Source organism: Lepisma saccharinum, chromosome 15 (genome assembly GCF_977018435.1).
Source record: "Lepisma saccharinum chromosome 15, izLepSacc3.1, whole genome shotgun sequence".
Taxonomy (NCBI): Eukaryota; Metazoa; Arthropoda; class Insecta; order Zygentoma; family Lepismatidae; genus Lepisma; species Lepisma saccharinum.
In genome coordinates this window covers 18,701,899-18,725,300 of record NC_139243.1, presented here as the reverse complement: position 1 = coordinate 18,725,300, position 23,402 = coordinate 18,701,899, and the positions used below count along the sequence as shown (strand labels likewise).

At 38.7% G+C, this 23,402-nt stretch overlaps 2 protein-coding genes across 2 annotated transcripts in view; both read left to right on the top strand.

The window, feature by feature from the left end:
- Positions 1 to 805: 805 nt before the first annotated feature.
- On the top strand, positions 806 to 4,976 carry LOC145999152 (uncharacterized). The gene is made up of 3 exons (XM_083136085.1): positions 806 to 1,008; positions 3,422 to 3,504; positions 4,960 to 4,976. The coding sequence occupies exons 1-3, from the start codon at positions 806 to 808 to the stop codon at positions 4,974 to 4,976; spliced, it is 303 nt and encodes a 100-aa protein (XP_082992211.1).
- Positions 4,977 to 10,347: 5,371 nt separating this feature from the next.
- LOC145999409 (glycine receptor subunit alpha-4-like) overlaps positions 10,348 to 23,402 on the top strand; it is a 39,735-nt gene continuing 26,680 nt past the window's right edge. Inside the window, exons 1-2 of the mRNA XM_083136363.1 lie at positions 10,348 to 10,489; positions 12,001 to 12,199. Of these exons, the coding sequence (XP_082992489.1) occupies positions 10,354 to 10,489; positions 12,001 to 12,199 (335 nt within the window). The 5' untranslated portion in view covers positions 10,348 to 10,353. The remainder of the gene's footprint in view (positions 10,490 to 12,000; positions 12,200 to 23,402) is intronic.

Genomic DNA, 23,402 nt, shown 5'->3' with positions numbered 1-23,402 from the left:
TTCAGTTTTGTTCATAGTACGTACATTTGTGAGAAAAGGGGATATTAATTTCTGATAATGTTATGTGTAAAGTCTTTGGTTTCAATGAGTGAATTACATTCCAAAATAACATGATGAGCAGGACCCCTTAAATTACCACAGTCACAATTTGGATACTTTAAAATGTTTATTTTAAATAAATGATGATAAGTTACTGCATGACCACTTCTTAGTCTATTTATTATAACAATTGTATTTCCTGATTCATTACAATTATTAAACTAATGTTTTTTAATAGCTTTCACCAACATATTCTAATGAACTATTGCACCATATACACGCACTTAAAAATGTCCAAACAAACATGCCCTTGGTAAACAAAAATCTACAGGTAAATCCATAATCACTTCATGAAATTACACAATCGTGTCATACACCACATTTAACGCCATAATACAAAAATAATATTATTTATAATTCTAGCACTTTCAATACCCAACTAGTCAGTTGGAAGTGTAACGACACACATATTGACATTCAATTATGATATATTCCACACTGTTTCGGGAATCTTTGGGGCAAGCGAACGAAAGCAAGTCTGCGCAAGTAGCGACTCGAGAAGGCTCGACCAATGAAAGCGTGAGAGGGCAAGTGAGTGCATGGAGGGGAAAACGTGACTGCCGTTACCAGCCGTTTGCAGTAGCGCGCACTGCTCGGTCTTGCTCCACAGATTCCCGAGACAGGGTGTAGGCATAAGTATGCTGTTCTTTTGATGTTCATAACCTATTCACTTCTGCGGAATATCAAATTGAACCTGTTCTTCGTGATGCGTTGGAACGAACATCGCATAGAGCTGGAGAAGTCGCACGGTATGGAGCAAGACTTGGTGCTCCAGAAGAAAGACCACGACATGATCTGGAAACCGGAGATCTACGTCATGAACATGGAGTACATGAAGCTGAAAATGGGTCTGCAGCAGCTGGTCTTCTTCTTCGTGACGTCAGACAAACGGATCCACTACTTCTTCGGGTGAGCAGGGTGTACCCAGGCTTCAGAAAGTTGCTTATTTTAGAAGTAGCCCAGATGGAGTTAGTTATTTTCAAATGTAACTCAGTTAACTCAAAGAAGAGTAACTGTAATTTGCTTTAGAGGTCCTTTACTAGGCCTCGATGACGATCTTGTAGTTACCAGGTCGTCTTGTAATCAAGAGGTCCCGGGTTCAAGGTCGTCGTGGGTAGGTTACAGCCCGCATGAAATAACCGTCTTCAACCCTTTTAACAGCCTCGACAAGAAATATTCGAACAACGCTAATAGAGCCGATTCATTATGATTTGTTCATGGAGCTAGATCAGTGTTGCCACAAGATGAGGACATAATCCGCCTTTGAAAGTGGTAAAACTCCCCTTTTCGGTCAATTTTTCCCCTTAATTAGCTAATAATAATAAATAGTAGCAGAGGCGTGCATGTAACCGGTGTTACCGCGGGTAACAGCAAAATGTGAAGAAATTAAAAAGTTTTTTTCTCAATAAAATAACAACATTATTAAATAAGTTAACTGAGATGAGTGTATATTGCAGGGGACATTTTTTCTGCAGCTGACAAAAGCGAAGAGACAGGCCGTTCCGCTATCCTCAAGAGGCAACACGAGGAAAGGGCGCCAATTCAAGGGAACGGCGGGAAAAGACTTGAGGAGACAAGTGTGCTACAGGGTTATTCATATGCCTGTTTAGGGGCCATGTTGCCGCTGCGGCCTACCCGATTAGCAAGTGTTGTCACATTGGATTTCCAGAAAAGAGCTAAATCCCGCCTAAAACGGGGATACTATTTCTCTGAACCAACAAGAGCTAGACTGCAAAGCCAAAACTGGATTTAACTACAACTGAGACCGTTTAGTAATAGACGAAAAGGTAAGTACTTGATGCGATTCGTGATTTGGACAAACCTTGCTCCAAAAAACTAAGTTGGCAACAGTAGAACGTACACGTAAAAAGTCACGCCACGCCACTGAATAGTAGTATCTTCAACTCCAACTCTGGCCCACACACTATTCATCTCGGCAATTTTTGGTGATGTGATCAACACTACGCTCTACTAGCCGTTAACCCCCAGGCATCCATTTACTTCAAGCTGGGTAAACCACAGAATAACAACTACGCTATCGTGGATTCATTTGTATACACGTATCTATAGTTTCCGACTTTGGGTGAGGAGGGCTTGTACTATTTTGCCCCCTCCCCTGGTATCCAATTTCTGTTAGCACAAGCCCGACCCTGTAGCCGAGTGGTTAGCACATCGCGCTGCGACGCCAAGGGTCCCGGGTTCGAATCCCGGTCGGGCTTGGTTGTTTGTGAATGTCCATTCATCAATTTCATCATTTCATCACTCATCCCCATCTTCGCAAATTAGCCAAGAGGCACAAAACGCGAAGTAAAATAAACTAAATCAATCAATCAATCAATCAATCTGTTAGCACATATTTTTTGATAGAATTAAATATACAAGACGTTATATGCCTTTTCTACTCTTACGGCGGCCGATCCTCATGCTGGCAAGGGAAGTGGGGAGGGGGAAAGCGACCAATCCAGCGCGTTAAGAAACGCAGCGGCCTGTATAACGAAGTTCACGTAATACTTCCTCCCGCCGCGTCGTAACTCTCAGCGCCACCGCTGTTGTCTGGTTGGTCTTCGGAGTAATTCACGCTCCCCACTTCCCTTCCCAGCATGAGGACCGGCCGCCGTAACATTAGAAAATACTTATAGTAGATTTTCACAGATAAATCTAACTGAGGTTAAACTTACAGAGTCATAAGACATTGATTAGAATACAACAGATGAATATTATGTACCAACAAATGAGTCAACAAAGTGGATATTACTTGAGTGCAGAGAATTATTTTATAAAAGTAAGTTTTATTTATACTGTCACAGGTGAATATTTTAGGAAACCATAGAAATGTTTCTATAAAATTCTGTTTCGCCTCTTCATTTACACACAACAACACACACATACACATGCATATAAGTATCTGCGGGGACGTAAATATCACCCTGACATTTACATATGCCTAATATAATTGTAGGCGTGAACTAATATTTCAGGAAAGTCTTTTTTTTTAAAAAAAAAAAATAACGAGTATTGGCGGACAACACAACGTTTTAGTGGGGTGCAGAACCTGTTAGTTACGCGACTGTAAATATACATGTGTGTGTGTGTGTGTGTGTTGTCACCCAGCCCCCTCCTCCCCCAAATGAAGTGGAGACGGCGCCGCTGGACAAAATAATTCCGGGGCAAGGAATCAAGTGACAACCGATATTCCCCATTTCAAGAAACTGCAATTAATGATCTGGAAGCAAAACAGATTTGTAAGATAATGCGTCAATATCTGTTCCATTGTTGGCAACAATGAATTATACTAATCTCGTATTTGTTCATCACCTTTCAGAGTCATACTTCTAGCGCCATGTTCGTTCGACTTCTCGCTCTACCCGTTCGACACACAGACATGCGTCGTCAACTTTACGATGAGTAAGTATCGCACGCTGTTAACGTTCTCTCCGACCAACAGTCATTATTTACTCCCTCTTAGCGAGTCTTTCAAATGCAAGCGTTCACTACTACAGTATGTTATTATTTTTGCTTGTTTATTAATTGCTGCATATTTTCCGTAGTGATTATTCATTGTAACAAACTAAACGTTTCACACATATAATGCACTTTTTCTGCACATGATTGTCGAGGAAACAGTGATATATTGTTTGCAACTTGAAAATGAAGATACAGTCTGTCAAAGGAGTCTGTGGAGCAACGCCGCCAAAACAAGGTAGAGGGGAGATAGCCAGTCGGCGGGGAAAGCAGTGCGCGCTGCTGGAAACGGATTCTAGCTTTGGTCGCGTTCAAATATTGAATTAAGTCCTTGGCGTCCACAATAACAAAATATATATTTATGCACACAGAAATGATGCATCAGCTGACATAGAAATGCATTTAGTTTGTAGCTCAGTCCATCTAACGACCGCCATGTTAGCCAAATGGAGTGGGGAATGATGCTATGTATTCGGCGACGTCAAAAATTCCACGTTGGCATTCTTAATTGTTGCCAACCTTAACCAAAGCTTAATTAGCATCAATCTGACATATACATTATCAGCTACGTATCATTGTGTTATTTATATGGTATGAGTTTGTAGCATTGTAGAAAAGTACAATCTGTTATGCTGCGCCTCGCGCCTAAGGTAAGCAGTTCAGGTCTTGCTGTTGACAGTAAAGGCTGTGCGCGGATTCTGTCGTGATAAATAAGTTACTCATCACTGCCTACAAGTGAGCAGGACCCAACACATTATATTTTTGGCTTGTGCGAATAAGTATGTACGCGTGCGATCGTTGATTAAAGTTTTCCGACATTTCTATTGTAACATATATTTTTTTTATTTGCGGTGACATGTTGCAATTCGGTGGTTACCTTCCTGGAGGAATGGGATCGTCTTAATCCCGATGCCTGGGTGAGAACGGATGCTTCCAAATGTCTAGCCGGAGCAAGGAGCGGTGTGTTGCCATTTCGTATCTTCATACCCTGGAATTGCGATTGTGGCGGCACGTAGCAACCAAATCCTTAAAGTAGAGCACAACATGGAAAGAAATACTACCTTGCATCATATGATACACTTTGGTGTTATGCAAAAATTCATGAAACAGCAAACCTGATTCTTGGCAAAGGCAATAAAATAAGCTTCAGTGTATCAATCAATGCGTTTCTGGTGCATCAAATAGATTTGTCGTAAGTTCATTGGCCTTCGTAGGCAGTGCGTCAACCTCATTTCCAGAGAGCTGGGTGATTTCTAAGGCCGATTGTTCGATGTTAGTGTAGTTTCAGCTGCCTGGCTACAACCCTAGCAACATTTTCCATTATTACTCCGGATGACGATTACTCGTCGGAATCACCATATTCGTTGAACAAATCTGAGTGTGGTTCTGGGTCCTCAGCAGCTATTGGTAGATGACTCCTGGGATCATCACGTTTAAGTTCCCGTAAAGTTCAGCGTGAACGTCTACTCGGATGGATTGGATAGTGCCTTTGGCAGGTTCCTGAGTGCCGACTTGATTTCATCCTTGAGGGTCGACTTGATTTGGTCCCTGACGGTCGACTTGAGTTGGTCTCTGACGGTCTACTTGAGTTGGTGCCTGAGGGTCTACTTCAGTTGGTCTCTCAGGGTCTGCTTGAGTTGGTCTCTCAGGGTCTACTTGACTTGGTCCCTGAGGGTCGACTTGAGTTGGTCCCTGAGGGTCGACTTGATTTGGTCCCTGAAGGTTGACTTGATTTGGTCCCTGAGGGTTGACTAGATTTGGTCCCAGAGGGTTGACTTGATTTGGTCCCACAGGGTTGACTAGATTTGGTCCCAGAGGGTTGACTTGATTTGGTCCCTGAGGGTCGACTTGATTTGGTCCCAGAGGGTTGACTAGATTTGGTCCCAGAGGGTTGACTTGATTTGGTCCCAGAGGGTAGACTAGATTTGGTCCCTGAGGGTCGACTTGATTTGGTCCCAGAGGGTTGACTTGATTTGGTCCCAGAGGGTTGACTAGATTTGGTCCCAGAGGGTTAACTTGATTTGGTCCCAGAGGGTTGACTTGATTTGGTCCCTGAGGGTCGACTTGATTTGGTCCCAGAGGGTTGACTAGATTTGGTCCCAGAGGATTGACTTGATTTGGTCCCAGAGGGTTGACTAGATTTGGTCCCTGAGGGTAGACTTGATTTGGTCCCAGAGGGTTGACTAGATTTGGTCCCAGAGGGTTGACTAGATTTGGTCCCAGAGGGTTGACTAGATTTGGTCCCAGAGGGTCGACTTGATTTGGTCCCAGAGGGTTGACTAGATTTAGTCTCAGAGGGTTGACTTGATTTGGTCCCAGAGGGTTGACTTGATTTGGTCCCTGAAGGTCGACTTGATTTGGTCCCAGAGGGTTGACTAGATTTGGTCCCAGAGGGTTGACTTGATTTGGTCCCAGAGGGTGGACTTGATTTGGTCCCTGAGGGTCGACTTGATTTGGTTCCTGACGGTCGACTTGATTTGGTCCCTTAAGGTCGACTTGAGTTGGTCACTGAAGGTTGACTTGATTTGGTCCCAGAGGGTTGACTAGATTTGGTCCCAGAGGGTTGACTTGATTTGGTCCCTGAGGGTCGACTTGATTTGGTCCCTGAGGGTCGACTTGATTTGGTCCCTGAGGGTTGACTTGATTTGGTCCCAGAGGGTCGACTTGATTTGGTCCCTGAGGGTTGACTTGATTTGATCCCTGTGGGTCGACTTGATTTGGTCGCTGGGGGTTGATTTGAGTTGGTCCCTGAGGTCGACTTGAGTTGGTTACTGCAGATTGGCTTGCACGTGCTCTTGAAAAGCTACTTTTGCGGGTTCGCCGCCATCCTCGTTGTATGCAAAATTGACCACAAGCTTCAGGTCCTTCAGCAACTAGAACGTACGGCTGCAACTGCAACGGAGCAAGACAGTTGATGGTTTCTTTGTTTTCGATCTCCACGACGAAACCTCCCTCCTCTGTAGCCGCGAAGAGCATACTCTCACACAGAACACATGGATCGAACAATTAACATTCTGTTGGGCCATTTGGATCAACAGGAGGAGGTTCATTTTGATTTGGTACACCTCATACGCATCGTAGTTCCAGAAGGCTTGGGCGAAGATCTGAAATATTACATCTTTTGATTCCTCAAGCGCCTGCAACAGTGTATCTTTGAAGACATAAGCATCCACTGCGCTGTATTCACTTTTATCTTTTAACTAGTAACGAGTGGATTTTTTATGGCTTCTACATTAAACTTTTCCGCTCCTACTCAACTCTAAGCAACGATCCTCGTAACAATATTCCATAATTGTTTCCCACAGTCCACGAATAACAATGCTCTGAATGAGTAATCGTCGAAAACAATAAACGTTTACGCTTCTCAGTAAGTAAGTTTAAGAAAAGGATCTCTGGTGGCAGGGCCAACATATTGTATCTAAAACCAAGGTACATAGAGATTAGGTAAAGCCATCCGAAGATTGCCGATCTTGCACGAACGCGTGACGTCACTGGAGAAGCAGTGAGCTCTGCTGAAGCAGACGGCCAATAGCATTTATATGGGAGATTCAGAGAACGAAAGTATATTATTACTTTTAGGAGGGGTAAAATAATAATTGTCATCCTCCAAGATGGTATTGAGGCATCCTTTTCATGATTAGTAACATCATTGAAAACGCGATACTAATAAAAAGGAGGCAAAGTACATGTAAAAAAATGTATTTTGAAAATCCATTTTCCTGAAACTTTCTGACCGATGCGCTACAAAGAAAGTTGCGTGTTCTCCTTTAGAATTTCGTCATTTTACAAATCGTAATATAAATTTAACAAAAACGTGGCATGCTAAAGAAGAATAAAGAGTTTAAAAAATAATTGATTAATAGACTTAGTTTATTTTACTTCGCTTATCGCTAATCGCAAAGATGAGGATGCTTGATGATATGATGAAATTGAAGAAAGGAAAGTAGACCCATGCCCGGGCGGGGATTCGAACCTGGGGGCCCTTGGCATCGTAAAGCGTTGTGCTAACCACTTCGCCACGGAGGTCAGCATTACAAGGAAATAAACAGAAAATGGCATCTATGTTTTAATTTGCGAGAAACATTTGCGAGGAGGTTATTAAAGTAACAAATAATTATTACAAGACGTTGTGATGAAAATTATTAATATATCTGAAATATCGAGAGTTGACCTTGCAGTCTCTTTTAGGGTTACGCAAAACCTTTACTCAAAATTGCTAGTGTAAATTTATAAGCCATTAAAATTTAAAACTTATTCCTGTTCGAAATAAGAAACTGCCAAGTCAAATTAATATTTCGTAGAAATACATATATTTTCCTTTCATGAGGCCAAGAGAGTATTTGGAGGGGACGATGGTTGGGAAGGCTATAGCCCCGGATCTCGATCTGCAAAGGGGCTTCCAGTGAGAAAACATTGCTATGAAATAGTCCAGAAGAAGGGGCGAAATGATTTTTTTAAATGGCTCAAGAATACAAAGATATAAGTGGACATTTGACAAGCTTAGTCTAAAACTTACAACTGAAATCGTACGCGTGTGTGTGTGTGTGTGGGGGGGGGAGGGGGTGGCTACGTGAGGTACCACAGTGGAATATGATTCACAATACTAAAATTAAAATAAATATGTGGGAACAATAGAAATCAAAATATGTTGTAGCTAGTGACGGCGCAATAGTAAAGATGGAGGGGCAAATCATATTTTCCCGGGGCAATCATGTTTATTATTCCGTTACATACGACACAAAAATGCATATTTTGGCTAAAAGAGCATTCATTCATTTATTTATTTTTGTCGTTTTACTGGGGGAAAATAAGAGAGAGAGAAATTGTCGAACGAGAATAGGGGGCATTCCTGTCCCCTACCCCCCACCGTAGTGTGGTCACTGCCTATAGCTATGCTGGAGCAGAATGCACCAATTAATACGCTATTAAATTAAACGGATACTTTTAAAACTTATAATCAAATTATTTGTGAACTATGATTTAAATTTTGAGAGAGCACATACCTGTTTAATTTAATTTGGATGAATTAACTTCTGAATCCTGCCATTTCCGAGCCTTCTTCCGGTGTAACTGCACTGCACTTTGAGCCCTAGCTGCTGCGTTCAGGTGACAGAACGCCCAGAATACTAATTAAAACAAATACGTGACAAATATATATATTAAAAAAAACAACGTGTTGAAGCTATTGACGGCGCCAAAGAAAAGACAGAAGAGAAACGTGGAGAGTGCAGTGATATTTTACGGGAAGCAGTCACGTTTATTACACCTTTACATTTACATACAAAATTAAAAAGTTCTGGTTTTATATCTCGCACAATGCCTTTTTCACAAAAATGGGCAATCCCGCATTTTTTATATCAATCAAGCTGTGATATTTTAGATTTCTTCCGTTAGTTTTCTGATAATAGTTTTCACAGCTTTCCATAGCATTTAGGCATGATTTCAGTTGACAAGAACAAAATAATCTTATTTCAAAACATACAGAGCAAAAAGAAATCCAACGCGCTTTAGTTAAAACTCCCTTACATTGGAAGCCTGGAGAGAACAAAACAGGGGTTCTTTCGTAACACGATTTCTTGTAAACTATTTTACACATTTGAATCAACTTTGTGATAAATTGATTAGAAAGGATAAATCTTAACAGTAAAAGTTGTAACTTTTCCCCTGCTACTATATTTTAGAAGATATTCGTTGTCAAATATCTCAATATTTGCATAAGGAACCAGCCTTTTCCGTGCCGAGCGTTTCGACGATGACGTCATGCATCCACGGACAACTGCGCATACGATCTGCGCAGCCGAACGAGCACCCCCTGTCTAAAACCAAGAACGAAGTAGCAGCACAATGATCAAGAGGCTATGCTCCCAGAGGTATGCCCCCCCCTTTTTTTTTTTAGCAGAAATCAGCTTTTCGTATTACATTTAGTGGTAAAATAAATGTTACCCCCCGCCTCCAGAATATATTCCCACCTACCTCTGCCCACCTATTATTTATTTCCGGCGCCGTCACTGTCAAGGGTAGGCTTCCCAACTTTAGAGAATAAAATTTCTGGATATTTATTTACAGCCTTCAAACGTTTAAAACGTTCTGAAAAACTAATGTCCTGAATATCAGCTGTTATCTGTTTGTGGTCTTGTTAAAATAAACATGAAATTGAATCAAAACAATGTAGAAACTGAAGCCATATACTATATAACAAAATTCTTCAAAATAAAACACTATAAACGTATTTTACAAAGTTTAAAAATTAGCATTTGACATAACTGAACACTGAAACGCACTTAACCTCACTGCAACATATTACGAACTGAATTTATATAATCAACAATCAAGAAACATGGTGGAGGAAAATAAGAAAGAATTTCGAGACTTCGATGCAACAATGCCTTTGGTTTCGTTTTCTGCAGTTCTTTTGTAGCCACTTTGGCGCAACAATGTGTTTAAACTTTCTATTTCTCCCTCCTGCTACTTACTTAAACAACAATTCATTTTCACGAGTTTTCAAAATAATATTATGACGTTAAATTGTTATAACCGATTTCTTTGCCCGGTAAATGTATATAATAAAAGGATATACAAATGTAATACAAGTACATCCTAGTTTATCTGGGAGACCGGGAGAGAGTTCCATTAATGGAAACTCCCGGCCATTCCGAGAGGGTTGGCAAGCGAGCCTATGGCGTCCATAAGACAGCATTCAACAGCACATGTAGAATAAGATAATCGTTTAATTTTGCAATTTGGTATTACAGCGCCATGTTCCTTTCCATTTCAGGCAGATACACAGTCGCAATGGTTAGAATGAGGTGGGATCCGGACAAACCTGTGTCCTACGGCAGCTATCACGGCGGGACAAAGAAACAACTTCCGAAGTACAACCTCGAACTTCATGCCATTCCAAGACCCACTGTCCTCATGGGAATGATGGGTATATTAATTATCTTTTACAGGGTGTCAATAAAGTATGGAACCAATGGTGTACGCGACTGGCTGAATGACATGTTTGCCGGACGCTGGATTGAGAGAACGGCCCTCTGGAATGGACACCATGGTCATCGGATCTCAACTCCATAGGCTTTGCCGTATGGGAAATTTTGAAATCTGAGGTGTATCCTGTGAATATCATGGATCATCTCTGGGAAACGGCTGCTCTAGATCCTCACAGTTTGAAGAGAATTCAAGAAAACGTGTTGAAACATTGGAGAAGTGTGTCAAGACAAGTGGTGGATATGAGGAGCACGTTGTGCGTTGAGGAAATGTGCTGTTCATCCTTTCTCTCATTGGTCCGAGACTTTATGGACACCCTGTATCGATCCCTGTGTTCATGCCTTGAATTATTACCGTAGAAATAATCTCTGTGAAATTCTGAATCTGACATCTAATTTACAATTTTCAGTATTTTGTCATTATCATTACTTATGCAATGCATATTCTTTATAACATAATATAATATCAAAAATATGAAAAATAACATACAGCATACTTGTTTTACAACTGGATACAAAGATTCGAGAATAATAATGAGCTAATATTCTTTAAGAGAGAGAAGACAAATATGATGAGATGGACTTAGATAAATGTAAGAATAAGGATAGGACAAAGATAAATAAGTAGATGAATCGTGGAAAGAATGATATATAGATTACTGTAAACATCATACAAAAATTGATGGACATGTAAGCATTGATAAAGATTTTATCGCACCTTGGTGGTTCTGCGCTTCACACTGGTTGGTGGATATTTGCTTTTTCGTCGCTTTTCTTCCAGTTTTACTAATCGCGACGATCAGCGAGGACTACTACTCATATATAACCTAGTCGAAATTAACATTTATACCACTGCTTTGTATTTGGATATTAACAACGTATTTCTATTTATTTATTGAAGCAAATTAGATGCATGAGATTAAGTGTAGCCTGGACTCAAACCCAGAATGTTTAGAGGCGATGTCGTGGTTTGAGAACTCCACGTGGTCTACTACCGATGAGCGACGGAGATCACGAAGTATATATTCCACGCTTTGTAATGCCAACATCTTTACACACAAAAAGTCTACTCAATAGTGAAATCTACGTACTTTAATTAACAACTGAAGCTTACGAACAACATTTGTTGTTCCATGAAATGAGAAATATGATAATGCAGATTTAAACACATTCCACATAAGATAATGGTAGACAAGTCCATACTGGCAGTGTTGAAACAATAATTTATATTTACTAGAGATCACTGCTTTTCGCAACACTTAAGCACAAGTTCGGTGCGAGTCGCTCCTCTGACGTTGGAGATACAGCTCCTCCCACTCACACGCATTCGTTATTCCGCGCACGCAACTTCGCAGCTTTCTCAGCTCGCGGCAGGCGTGCTGAGCAGATATTATGAACTATAGCGAAATACAAAACCTTGTTCAAACTATTATAAATGATCTAATCTTTCCAGGTAACTTTTCAACGTTGCAACTAGTGCTAAAACTATCACGGGACATGGAGAGTTACATCTTAAGCACATACGTTCCAAGCACCATATTTGTGGTGGTGTCGTGGTGCAGTTTTCTGGTACCACCAAGCATTGTTCCCGGAAGAATGGTGGTTATCGTGACTACCCTGCTTTCCCTCATTACGATGTATGACTCGCACAAGTAAGTTGTGTAACTATTTACCTACCTGTTGTGTAAGATACACTTTGTTATACGCCATATGTGTTCTAAGTAATTACCAGAGTAGTAGTATTGATGATATTATAAGGACACTTATAGCGTACAAATGAAGAGGTTATTTGATTAAACAGCCCGATTTGGCTACACTTAAAACTATGTCAAGATGGCCATATGCCCCAATTGTTCAAGTGTGATATGCTTTCAATCCCAAGAATCTTGAATCCTAGTGGAGAAATGAAGAACCCTCAAGCGATAGATTTGCCCACACTTAAAACTATGTCAAGATGCTTATATGCCCCAATTGTTCAAGTGTGATATGCTCTCAATCCCCAAGAATTCTGAATTCTAGTGTAGAAATGAAGAACCCCCCTCAGACAGATTTGCCCATGTGTGTAAAAGCTACATCTCTCAGTTTGTTGTCCATAAGCTTGTCAAAAATATGCCCCTCTTGATATTTTTTTTGGCTACACCTAAAACTAAGCCAAAAATGCTCATAAGAGCTTTTGCTCTACAACTTACAGATCTAATTCAATATAGGATTATTTGGACAAAGGCAGGCTGCAAATTGAAGTTTTATGTTTTTTCTAATCTTTGATCAGTTTCATGCCCAGGGCAGTAATTACTTTGCTTAACAATGTATTAATCTGTCTGATCGGGAAAATTGATGCATTGCTGAGCAAAGTAATTATTTACCCCAGGCAATAAATTATGCATGCTTGGAGGTTTTTATATGCTGGCACGCAAGAGATATAATCTACACAGCTAAAAGGAGACATTATTGATATTTCTGTGCTCTTCCAGGGAAAATTTCCCTTGCATGCTGTCATGCAAGCCTGGGTACAATTCTAAAAGGCTCTGTTCTGTTAATATAAACACAAGTGAGACTTACAGAATATTCATTGCACAGTTCAAAATCCAATTTTGACTGTATTTAGTTGATATAGAGCTCATAGCTCCTGGGTTCTGATACTCAATAAAATGTGGACATAGTCCCATGGCATATTGCCTTGTAAACAAGAGCTCTGGGTTTGAGTCCTGGTAAAATGTGAGGCCTCCGCTGATTGCAAAGTGTTAATATTGTTGCCTTGTAAACAAGAGCTCTGGGTTTGAGTCCTGGTAAAATGTGAGGCCTCCCCTGATTGCAAAGTGTTAATATTGTTGCCTTGTAAACAAGAGCTCTGGGTTTGAGTCCTGGTAAAATGTGTAAGATTGAAATACATGTGGCAAAATAATATCTCCACACGTGAGATTTTGAGAATATTCACTGCTAGTTGATATACAACTGATAGCTCCCAGATCTGAAACCTGGTAAAGTGTGTTATACAACAGCATAATAGAGCAAAATTATTTTATATTGGGGATCACCAGAGCCTAGTTATTGCTGTTGTTTGGGTATAAAAGCACCAGCTCAGCCACTAACTGCTGTTATAATTGTTTTGGCATATTGTCCATAGTTCTGTTTTTTTGGACCAAGAAATTTTATATAAATAAACAATAAAAATGTCAAATTAAAAATATTGCAATCAATGCAATAAAAATATATCTAGTTCTAATTGGTCTAGGCACCGGCATATTTGTGAGCCTAAGAAATGCAGAAAGGCCACAAAAATGTGTCCAAGATGCCATAAAATATTAAGCAAGGCATATTACAAAAGGCATAAGTGTACTTGTTATGTACAGTCATCAACATTGCCCCCACAACCATCTACATCTGGTCTGAAAAGGAAGCATGAAGCACCTGTTAATGCTAGAGCAGCAAAGCAGCCACGCTATGCATCACCTATCCATAGCAGTTTTGCTGGCCAATTAAGGGATCACTGTTTTAAATCAGAGCCAAGATGCGACATTAAGAATTTTTTGAACAGTATAAATCCTGATGTGCAGGCAATTCTAAATGCACAAAATAGCTCTTATAAGCTGTCCCTCAAATTGTTTACACAATATAAGAAGCCAAATGGCACAAAATTTACACAGCCCCACATAACAGAAACTGTAGCTTTATATTCAAATGCAAATTTAGACAAAATAATCAGCGATTTGATAGAGCAATTGAATATTAAACACTCTGAATTTGCTGGAAAAGAGTCAGGATGGAGCCTATGCGGATCTCCACACAAGTTATATGTTAATATTTCTGAATTCAGCCCATTACAAGGATCTACATATTTGCCATTACCTGCCAATATTAAAAACAAAAGAGCCGTGGTTAACATAAAAAATAATGATGAGAAATGTTTTCTGTGGTGTATTTTAGCTGCTTTGTATCCAGTTTTAGATCATCCTGAGAGAATAACTTACTATAAACAATATGAACACAATTTTGATGAAGCAATGGAGGGCTTAGAATATCCAATGTCAGTTCAGAATATTGATAAATTTGAAAAAAAGGCCAGGGATATCAATGGTAAACAATTATCTATTAATGTATTTATTTGTTCTACTGGCCGTGGCAATTGCTTGATAGCACCTCTCAGAATCAGTACACTTGATGATGATTCTGCTGTTCCGATTGATCTGCTCTTAATTGAAGGGGATTACACTCTGATACACAGTCTTGAAGCTTTAGTAAGAAAACAACTAGACAAATTTAATAGAATATTTAAGTTGTGCTGAAGATGTTTAACTGTATTTGATGGTCAAAAAAATGGTGAATGGGGTTCGGGAAGTGAATGCAGAAATTGCTAAAAACAAGTTAATTGAGCATCTGAAATACTGTGGCAACCATAAACCTGTTCATATGGTGATGCCTAATCCAAGTGAAAATGCCAATTTTAAAAAATTTGAAGCCTTGTTGGAACACCCAGCATATATAGTGTGTGATTTTGAATCAAACCTCAAACCCCTTGCATTCTGTAGCCCAGATCCTGAGGAATCTTCAATTACATCATATCAATTACATGAACCTTCTAGTTTTTATTATGCGATTGTACAGGATGGTGTTGTTAGTAAAGAATATTTATACATGGGAGCAGATGCCATCAAAGAATTTGCACATAGAATAGAAAATGAGTGCCATGACATAGCATCTAATGTCTTATTAAAATCAAAACCCATGTTGCTTTTAACAGAGGAACAGATTGAAGATTTCAACAATGTAGAAAAATGGCCGGTATGTGATTCTGAATTTTCACATACAAATATCAAGGTACATCACCATTCTCATACAGATGGTAAATTCTTAATGGCCCTGTGTAATAGCTGTAATATTAAGATACAGAGAACAAAATTTGTCCCTATATTTTGCCATGGTGCATCCAATTATGATTTTCATCATCTGATCAGGTACGAGGGGTTTGACAAGCAGAATTTAAATATTTTAGCAGAAAATAATGAGAAATATATAGCCATCAGCAAGAAAATTGAAGTTAATGGTGTTTCTATTCACTTAAGATTTCTTGATTCCTACAGAATTCTGTCTGCTAGCCTGGCTACACTGGCCACTCAATTATCTGATGATCAATTCAAAATAACATGTGCTTTGTTTCCAAATCAGGACCTGAAATTAATTAGGCGGAAGGGTGTATATCCATATGACTATGTTACAGATTTTTCTAAATTTGATGAGTGTTCTCTGCCACCACAACAAGAGTTTTACAGCAAACTCAGAGGATCTGGAATCACTGATGAAGATTATCACAATGCCCAATTGATGTGGAACAATTTAAAATGCCAGACATTTGGTGATTATCACAAGGCTTATTTAAAACTTGATGTGGCTCTCTTAGCTGATATACTGCAGGCATTCAGAAAATCTTCCATGCAAAATTATAAACTGGATCCAATGTATTTTTACAGTGCACCAGGCGTAGCATGGTCTGCAATGTTTTTAAACACTAAAATGCAATTGGATCTGATCCAAGATCAGGACATGTATCTGTTTATGGAACAATGTATAAGAGGGGGCATGGTGCAATGCTCTCAGAGATATGCCAGAGCTAATAACAAATATATTCCTGATTATGATCCAGCACTGCCATCAAATTATATACGGTATGTGGATGCAAACAGCCTGTATGGTTATGCTATGATGGATAAACTGCCATATGCAGGGCTTGAGTGGGTTGAAGATTTCAATATTGAAGATCTTAAGGATTTTGATGACAGTAACTATGGCCTGTTCTTAGAGGTTGATCTGGCAATTCCAGATAATTTACACAACACATTTTCTGATCTGCCCCCAATTCCTGAGGTTGAGTGCTCACCTGGCTCTAAACAGAAGAAATTGATGATGACTCTAGAGCCAAAACAGGATTATGTCATATATTACAAAAACCTCCAGTTCCTAATAAATCATGGTGTTCAAGTAACCAAAGTTGGAAAAGTTTTAAGGTTCAGGCACTCAAGATGGTTGAAGCCATATATTGATACAAACACAGAGCTTCGAACATCTGCAATGAGCCAATTTGATAAGACCTTGTTTAAATTGATGGTCAATTCTGTGTATGGCAAAACCATAGAAAATGTCAGAAAACATACTGATGTTAAAATAATTACTGACCCCAGCCTGCGCAAAAAATTGATTGCAAAGCCTAATTTCAATTATAGAAGAATTTATGATGAAAATATGGCACTCTTCAACATGAAAAAAACAAAGATTAAGTTTGATAAGCCTATTTATGTAGGGGCTGTGATATTGGAATTGGCCAAATTACACATGTTAAAGCTCTATTATGATGTGTTGAAGCCTATTTATGGTGATTGTGTAAAACTGATGTACATGGACACAGATAGTTTTATTCTTGATATTCAGACAGAAGATGTTTATCAAGATATGTCACAGCCTGCATTGCTTGAATATTTTGATACCAGTGAACATACACAGATTCAACCCCACAACAAAAAGGTGCCTGGCAAGTTAAAAGATGAGACACTTGGTGATGTTATTGTGGCATTTGCTGGGTTAAGGGCCAAGATGTACAGTTTTGAAACATGTAGTGGTGCTGTTGCCAAAAAGGCCAAGGGCATTGGCAGAGTAACTGTGGACAAAGAGCTTGAATTTAAAGATTATGAAGATTGTCTCAAATCACAGAGTTTAATCAGAACATCAGAGCGCAGAATTCAGAGTGTGGATCACTTGTTGACTGCAAATGTTGTAAGAAAAGTGGCTCTGGACCCACATGATGATAAGAGATGCATTTTATCATGTGGCATACATACTCTACCATGGGGTCATTGTGATTTGAAAAATGGCAATCAATGCCCAATTACAAAGCATGATTTGAAATAAATAAACATGCCTATGAACTTATTTGGGTTCAAAAAACAGGCTATTATGGACCTGCCAACACCACAAGCCTCTTCTGATATAATATCTAAACTAAGTGCTTTGTTAATTATTCATCTGAACAGCATACTTACAGATGTTGATGATGAAACAGGTAAAACATTGTACATATTTAACAATAATTTAAATCATTACCAATTACCTGTAGGTGGTCAATTACAATTTATTACAACCCCCGAGGGTAATGTCAAGATTTCAATAGGGAGAAATATTTATAGAATTAAGTACTCAAACATGATTTCTGGCACTGTTTATACTGTTTCTGCTGGTGACTGCTTATATATTGAGTTCCCGGGATCCTATGACAAGCTTATACCTTTTTTTTATAGAATTAGGAATTAGATATTCAATAATAAATAACCACTAAATCAAAATGCCTAATGATATATTTGGCCATACAAGACATGAAGATCACAGTGATGAGATTCTGATGCTTGATGTCAGAGTCAAGAAATTAAGAAGTGATTTACAAATTTTACAAACCACACTCAATGCCAGTCTTCAACTAGAAATTACAAATTTACAATCACAATGCATGGACCCTCTTCTTAAAATTGACTCAGAACTCAAATTATTGCTTCAGAAATATACTGATTTGGCCACATTGGATAATTTTCAAAGTTTAGAAGAAGCTGTAGCAGCTCTTCAAGCCAAATTTAAGACCCAGGCCATCAACTCTGAGCAATTGAAACAACAATTGGAAGAGCAGATTAATAACGTCCAGACACAGCTCCAAACAATTGTCAAAAGCATAAAATCAAAAGAAGATTTTGATCTAGTGATTTCCACTCTAAAGGAACAGATTCAATCACTGGAGATACCTAATCTGGACCCTCTGAGCAATGCCATAGCCGAGGTTAAAGAAAAAATTGAGACACTTGAAAATTTTATGAACAACTTGCCATCTTCTGATGCTTTGAGTGCAATAACTCGGAGTGTTGCAAACATTAAGCTGCAACTTGAAACATATGAAGATTTTGGAAAAATTCAAAGTACCATAACCCATCTTGAGGGTACAATAGCAGCAGTGCAAAGTGATTTGACAAATGTACAAGAAACTCTAGAATCCCGATTGCCTGGGATTGTAGATACCCTTGTCAGTGTCCAGCAACAGATCACAAAACTTGAAAACCTCAACACTGAATCTGAACTATCTCATTTTCATCACTTGATCGATGATATCCAAACAAAACTTGAAATTTTACAACAATCAACACCTACTCAGGCAGATATAGCCCTGCTCCAAGATGCTATGCAAAATGTGGCTGATGCTTCTGAATTAAATGATGTGAAATTGGCACTTGAATCTTTGCAAAATACTGTATCAAATCTGCCTACATCACAGGAACTTAAAAATATAAAGAGGGCAGTGAATCGCATATTGAAATCAGAAGATATCAAGAATATCCAGACAGAGATCAAACAACTTACTCAGACAGTGGCCACTCTACCAACCAATCAACATATTAATGAACTCCATGCCCTGTTTGAGGATATCAGAAGACAAGTCCATGATCTTACTGCTCAAAATTCAAAATTGGCAGTTGTTGAAAATTTACAGCAAATTGTAGCTAATATCAAGCAACAGCTAGGGACCATGGAATCCAATCAAGCAAATGCTCTGTCTGTTTTTGCCACCCAGCTACAAGAGATTGTGCAACAATACAAGAAACTTGTTGTGGACATAAAGATCAAGCCAGGCCATGATGATGTTGTTAGGACTATCAATGAGCACCTTGAATCTGTAACAAGTAGATTGCTTACAGCAGAAAAAGAAATAACTGGCATAATCGAGAATCCTAAACATACAGTAATTCTTGAATTGTACAGTATCCCCAACAAAGAATATGATTCACCATTTACACCAGGTGGCAAAATATATATGCTGTCCCCTGCACAATTTTATTACCAGTTTTTTGTTGGGGGCACACTTAGACCAATCAAGATCAAATATTGGCTTCAACCACAGGCACACCACTACCCTACCTTATCAATAACAAATGCTGATAACAAAGCAAAAATCACCAGTGTAGAGTTAGAGGATTTTACAGATCCCAATACATTAGAAACATCTTATGCTGAAGATGATGGCTCTCTGGAATTTTATATACAAATAGGAGACAAACTGTATTTAGAAAATCCTGTAGTATCAGCTGCTGAACACCCTATAGTTGCAATATTCTTGTTTACATATTATGTCTAGACAAATTATTGTTGATGAATTACACAGACAAGCCAGACATAATTATAAGAGACTGCCAGTGGTTACAAAAGGCATAAATGATTTATGGCAGTGCGACTTGGTGGAAATGGCAAGTGGACAGCTGAAAAACTTAGACAAAATCAACAAGGGCTACAAGTATCTACTCACTGTCATAGATACATTTTCAAAATTTGCCTGGGCTGTGCCACTCAAATCCAAGACTGGAAAATGTGTTACAGAAGCCTTCAGGACAATCATCAATCAGAGTGGAAGATCACCGCGCTATTTGCAAACAGATAATGGCAAAGAATTCTATAATTCTGTGTTCCAACAATTTATTAAAAGCCAGTCAATACAACATTACTCGAGTTACAGTGATCTCAAAGCCTCAATTGTAGAGAGATTCAACAAAACCCTAAAAAATCATATGTATAAACAATTTACACTTCAAGGTAATTATAAATGGCTTAATATTCTCCCAGAACTTCTACATAAATATAACAACTCTGTCCATTCCACAATCAACATGAAACCCTCTGAAGTAACTTCATCTGATGAGCAAAAATTGATCAGAACTATTTATTATCCTAGATACCAGCCAACAACAAGAAAAGCCAAATACAAGATGGGTGATCAAGTAAGAATCAGCAAATATAAGCACTTATTCAAAAGAGGCTTTACAAGAAAATGGAGCACTGAATTATTTACAGTGGTTCAAGTTAAACCTGGGACCCTTAACACATATATAATAAAAGATCACCGAGGAGAAATTCTCAAAGGCAGGTTTTATGAAGAAGAACTCAGCAAAACTAAACAGCCTGACACATATCTTATAGAGAAAATCATCCGCAGAAAAGGCAACAAATACAGAAATAAAATCAACAATTTTCTAGAAATTGAAACATATATAAATAACCATGAAAAGGCCAATCATTGATGATCTTAAATTAAGAGATTATCTTGTAAAAAGATTTAAGGGATGGAAATCAGAGAACCGAGGAATCTATGAAAAACACAAGCAAACAGAACAGCCTATTATTGATGCTATTAGTGAATTAGGTAAAAATATCAAAACTGTTACAGAGCAAAATCAAAATTTGATCACAGAGCTTGTACCTGTAGCTGCTAGGAACATATTAGATTATCCAATAACCCCACTTTCTAGTATTCATACACCTAGTCCTGTTGCTCCTCGAAGAATTGAAGCTACTCAGGATCCTATTGAATTGGGTCTTCTTGCTCAAAAATATTTAAGCACACCTAAAGACAACAAAGATGAGGTCTTTGGCTTATATGCTGACACAGAGCGTGATGGTAGCATCATACTAAGAATTTGCAATTTCAGAGTAACATTTATGGGAGATGATCTAATTGTATATTCAGAATCTCATTTTGGAGAAAAAGGTGGTTTTGTTAAGTACCCTGGCACACCTGGATTGTGGGAACTGATGACTAGGAAGAGACCTGGCAGCTATACAGATCAAGATTATGAGCATTACAAAGAAATATTAATAAAATCAGATGCTCTATACCAGAACAATGATCCCACACAAAAAAGAGTCAAGTCTAGCAGTGGAGCAAAATACAACAACTTAATCAAGCCCATATGGTCACAGATCAAGACTGGCAGTGGAATCAAACAATACAACACCCTGCCTAAAGAATTTGTCTGGGTTGATGATGTCAGGAAACTTGTAGATAGGTTGCTGGTGATAGCTGGGGAGGAAAATGCTGGCAACCACAATTTTTACAATGAAAAGTTTGGAATTATGGACATGATAAGCACTAAATTGTCTAATTTTATAGTGAATGACACTAAGGGCATTGGATATCTTATAAAAATTATTAATACTCTACCACCTAAATTTGGGAATATCTCTGAGGGTCGGGGGTTGGTTAATGATATGATAAACAAGCTGCCATTTGAACTACACATTCCAGGCTATCAGTATTGTGGTCCAGGCACAAAATTGGACCATAGATTAAACAGAGGTGATCCTGGTATCAATCCCATAGGTGCTGCTTGTAGAGACCATGACATAGGATACAACACACATTCTGATCGTGACAAGAGACATGTTGCAGACAAGAAATTAGAAGATGCTGCATTTGGTAGATTTGTAAGCAAAGATGCTTCTTTAAGTGAGAGAATAACAGCATTGGGGACCACCATAGCTATGAACACAAACAAAAACTGGGGTGGGGGTTGTGAATATGTATATAATAAACCTAGGATGAAGGCCAAGGGTGTTATGTATCAGATACCTTATGCAGGTCTTAAATCTCTTAAAACTATTGATAGTCTTTTAACCAAAAAGCAGCGCAAGAAAAAAAATTCTTGTCTTGCAAAGGGCCATTGTATGAAATTGTTGCTTAGCACCCCCCAATTAAAAAAATTACAGCAATCTAGAAAAAAATCACATGTGGGTGGATTTATATTTACTATCCCGGCCATCTTAGCAGCACTTGGGGCTGTGGGGAGCTTGGTTGGGGGATCAGCTGCCATAGCAAAAACAGTAATAGATGCCAAGAAAAATAAGGCAGAATTAGATGAAATAAAGCGCCATAACCTGGCCATGGAGAAACAAGGCAAAGGTGTTAAGAGAGCCATGAATAAGTTTAAAAAAACAAGAGCCGCTTACAAACCAAGATATTGAAGCTTTAATCAAGCCACTGGGCATCAAAAATTTTAGAGGTGTGTACATGTCTGATTCTTTGCCAGAGCAACCACTCAACAAAGAGTGTGGCATAGTTAATTTGGATAAGTACAAAAATCAGGGCACTCACTGGATCTGTTATCTTAAATATTTAAAAGATGAGGCATTTGTGTTTGATTCATTTGGAGGTATTCCACCTGAAAATTTAGTAAAATATCTAAAATCAACTAATCTTTATTACAATAATGCCCGTGTTCAAAACTTCAAAGATGTTAATTGTGGACATCTGTGTTTATCTGTTCTTAGATATATGTCTCAAATAAATAAACCATCAATTGAAGATTTTCAAAAAGCCCTGTGGTATTTAAAACATCATGGGGGTATTCCATCTCACCAGCCAAAATTCAATATTGAAACTTAGATTACATGATGATATAGTGTATCCCAAAACAATAGCTCTCAGAGCATTTTATGGCATGTACTTGATCCATAATATTACACACCACAACAACACAATTGCAGTAGGGTATCAAAAAATTGTCATCACTCCAGGGCAGTATAATCTGTCCACTTTAAATGCTCAGTTACCCAGAGGTATAGTATTAACTCAAAATTCTGTCACTCACAGAGTAGAAATTGTATCTGCTACAGAAACAGTGGATCTGGGTACTATAGGAGAGCTGTTAGGCTTTGAGAACAACACAAAACTCGAACCGGCCATGAAACACACTGCTATTAATATACCTAAATTCTTAGCCATAGAGACTGAATATTCACTGTAATGTGGCCGAGGGTATGATCACCAAATCAAATGGCATAGGCACTCACAAACAAACTGGCATCATTGCAACATTCAAACCTAACTCTGAATTTATGGAGCCCATCATCTACACTCCATCACCAACATTATATTTTCCTGTGTGCCATAATAGAATAGATTACATTGAGTTGATGGTCACTAATGAAAAAGAAGAATTAGTTGATTTTGCTGGAGCCACAACAACTGCAATCATGGAGATTAATATTTAAATAAAAATACAT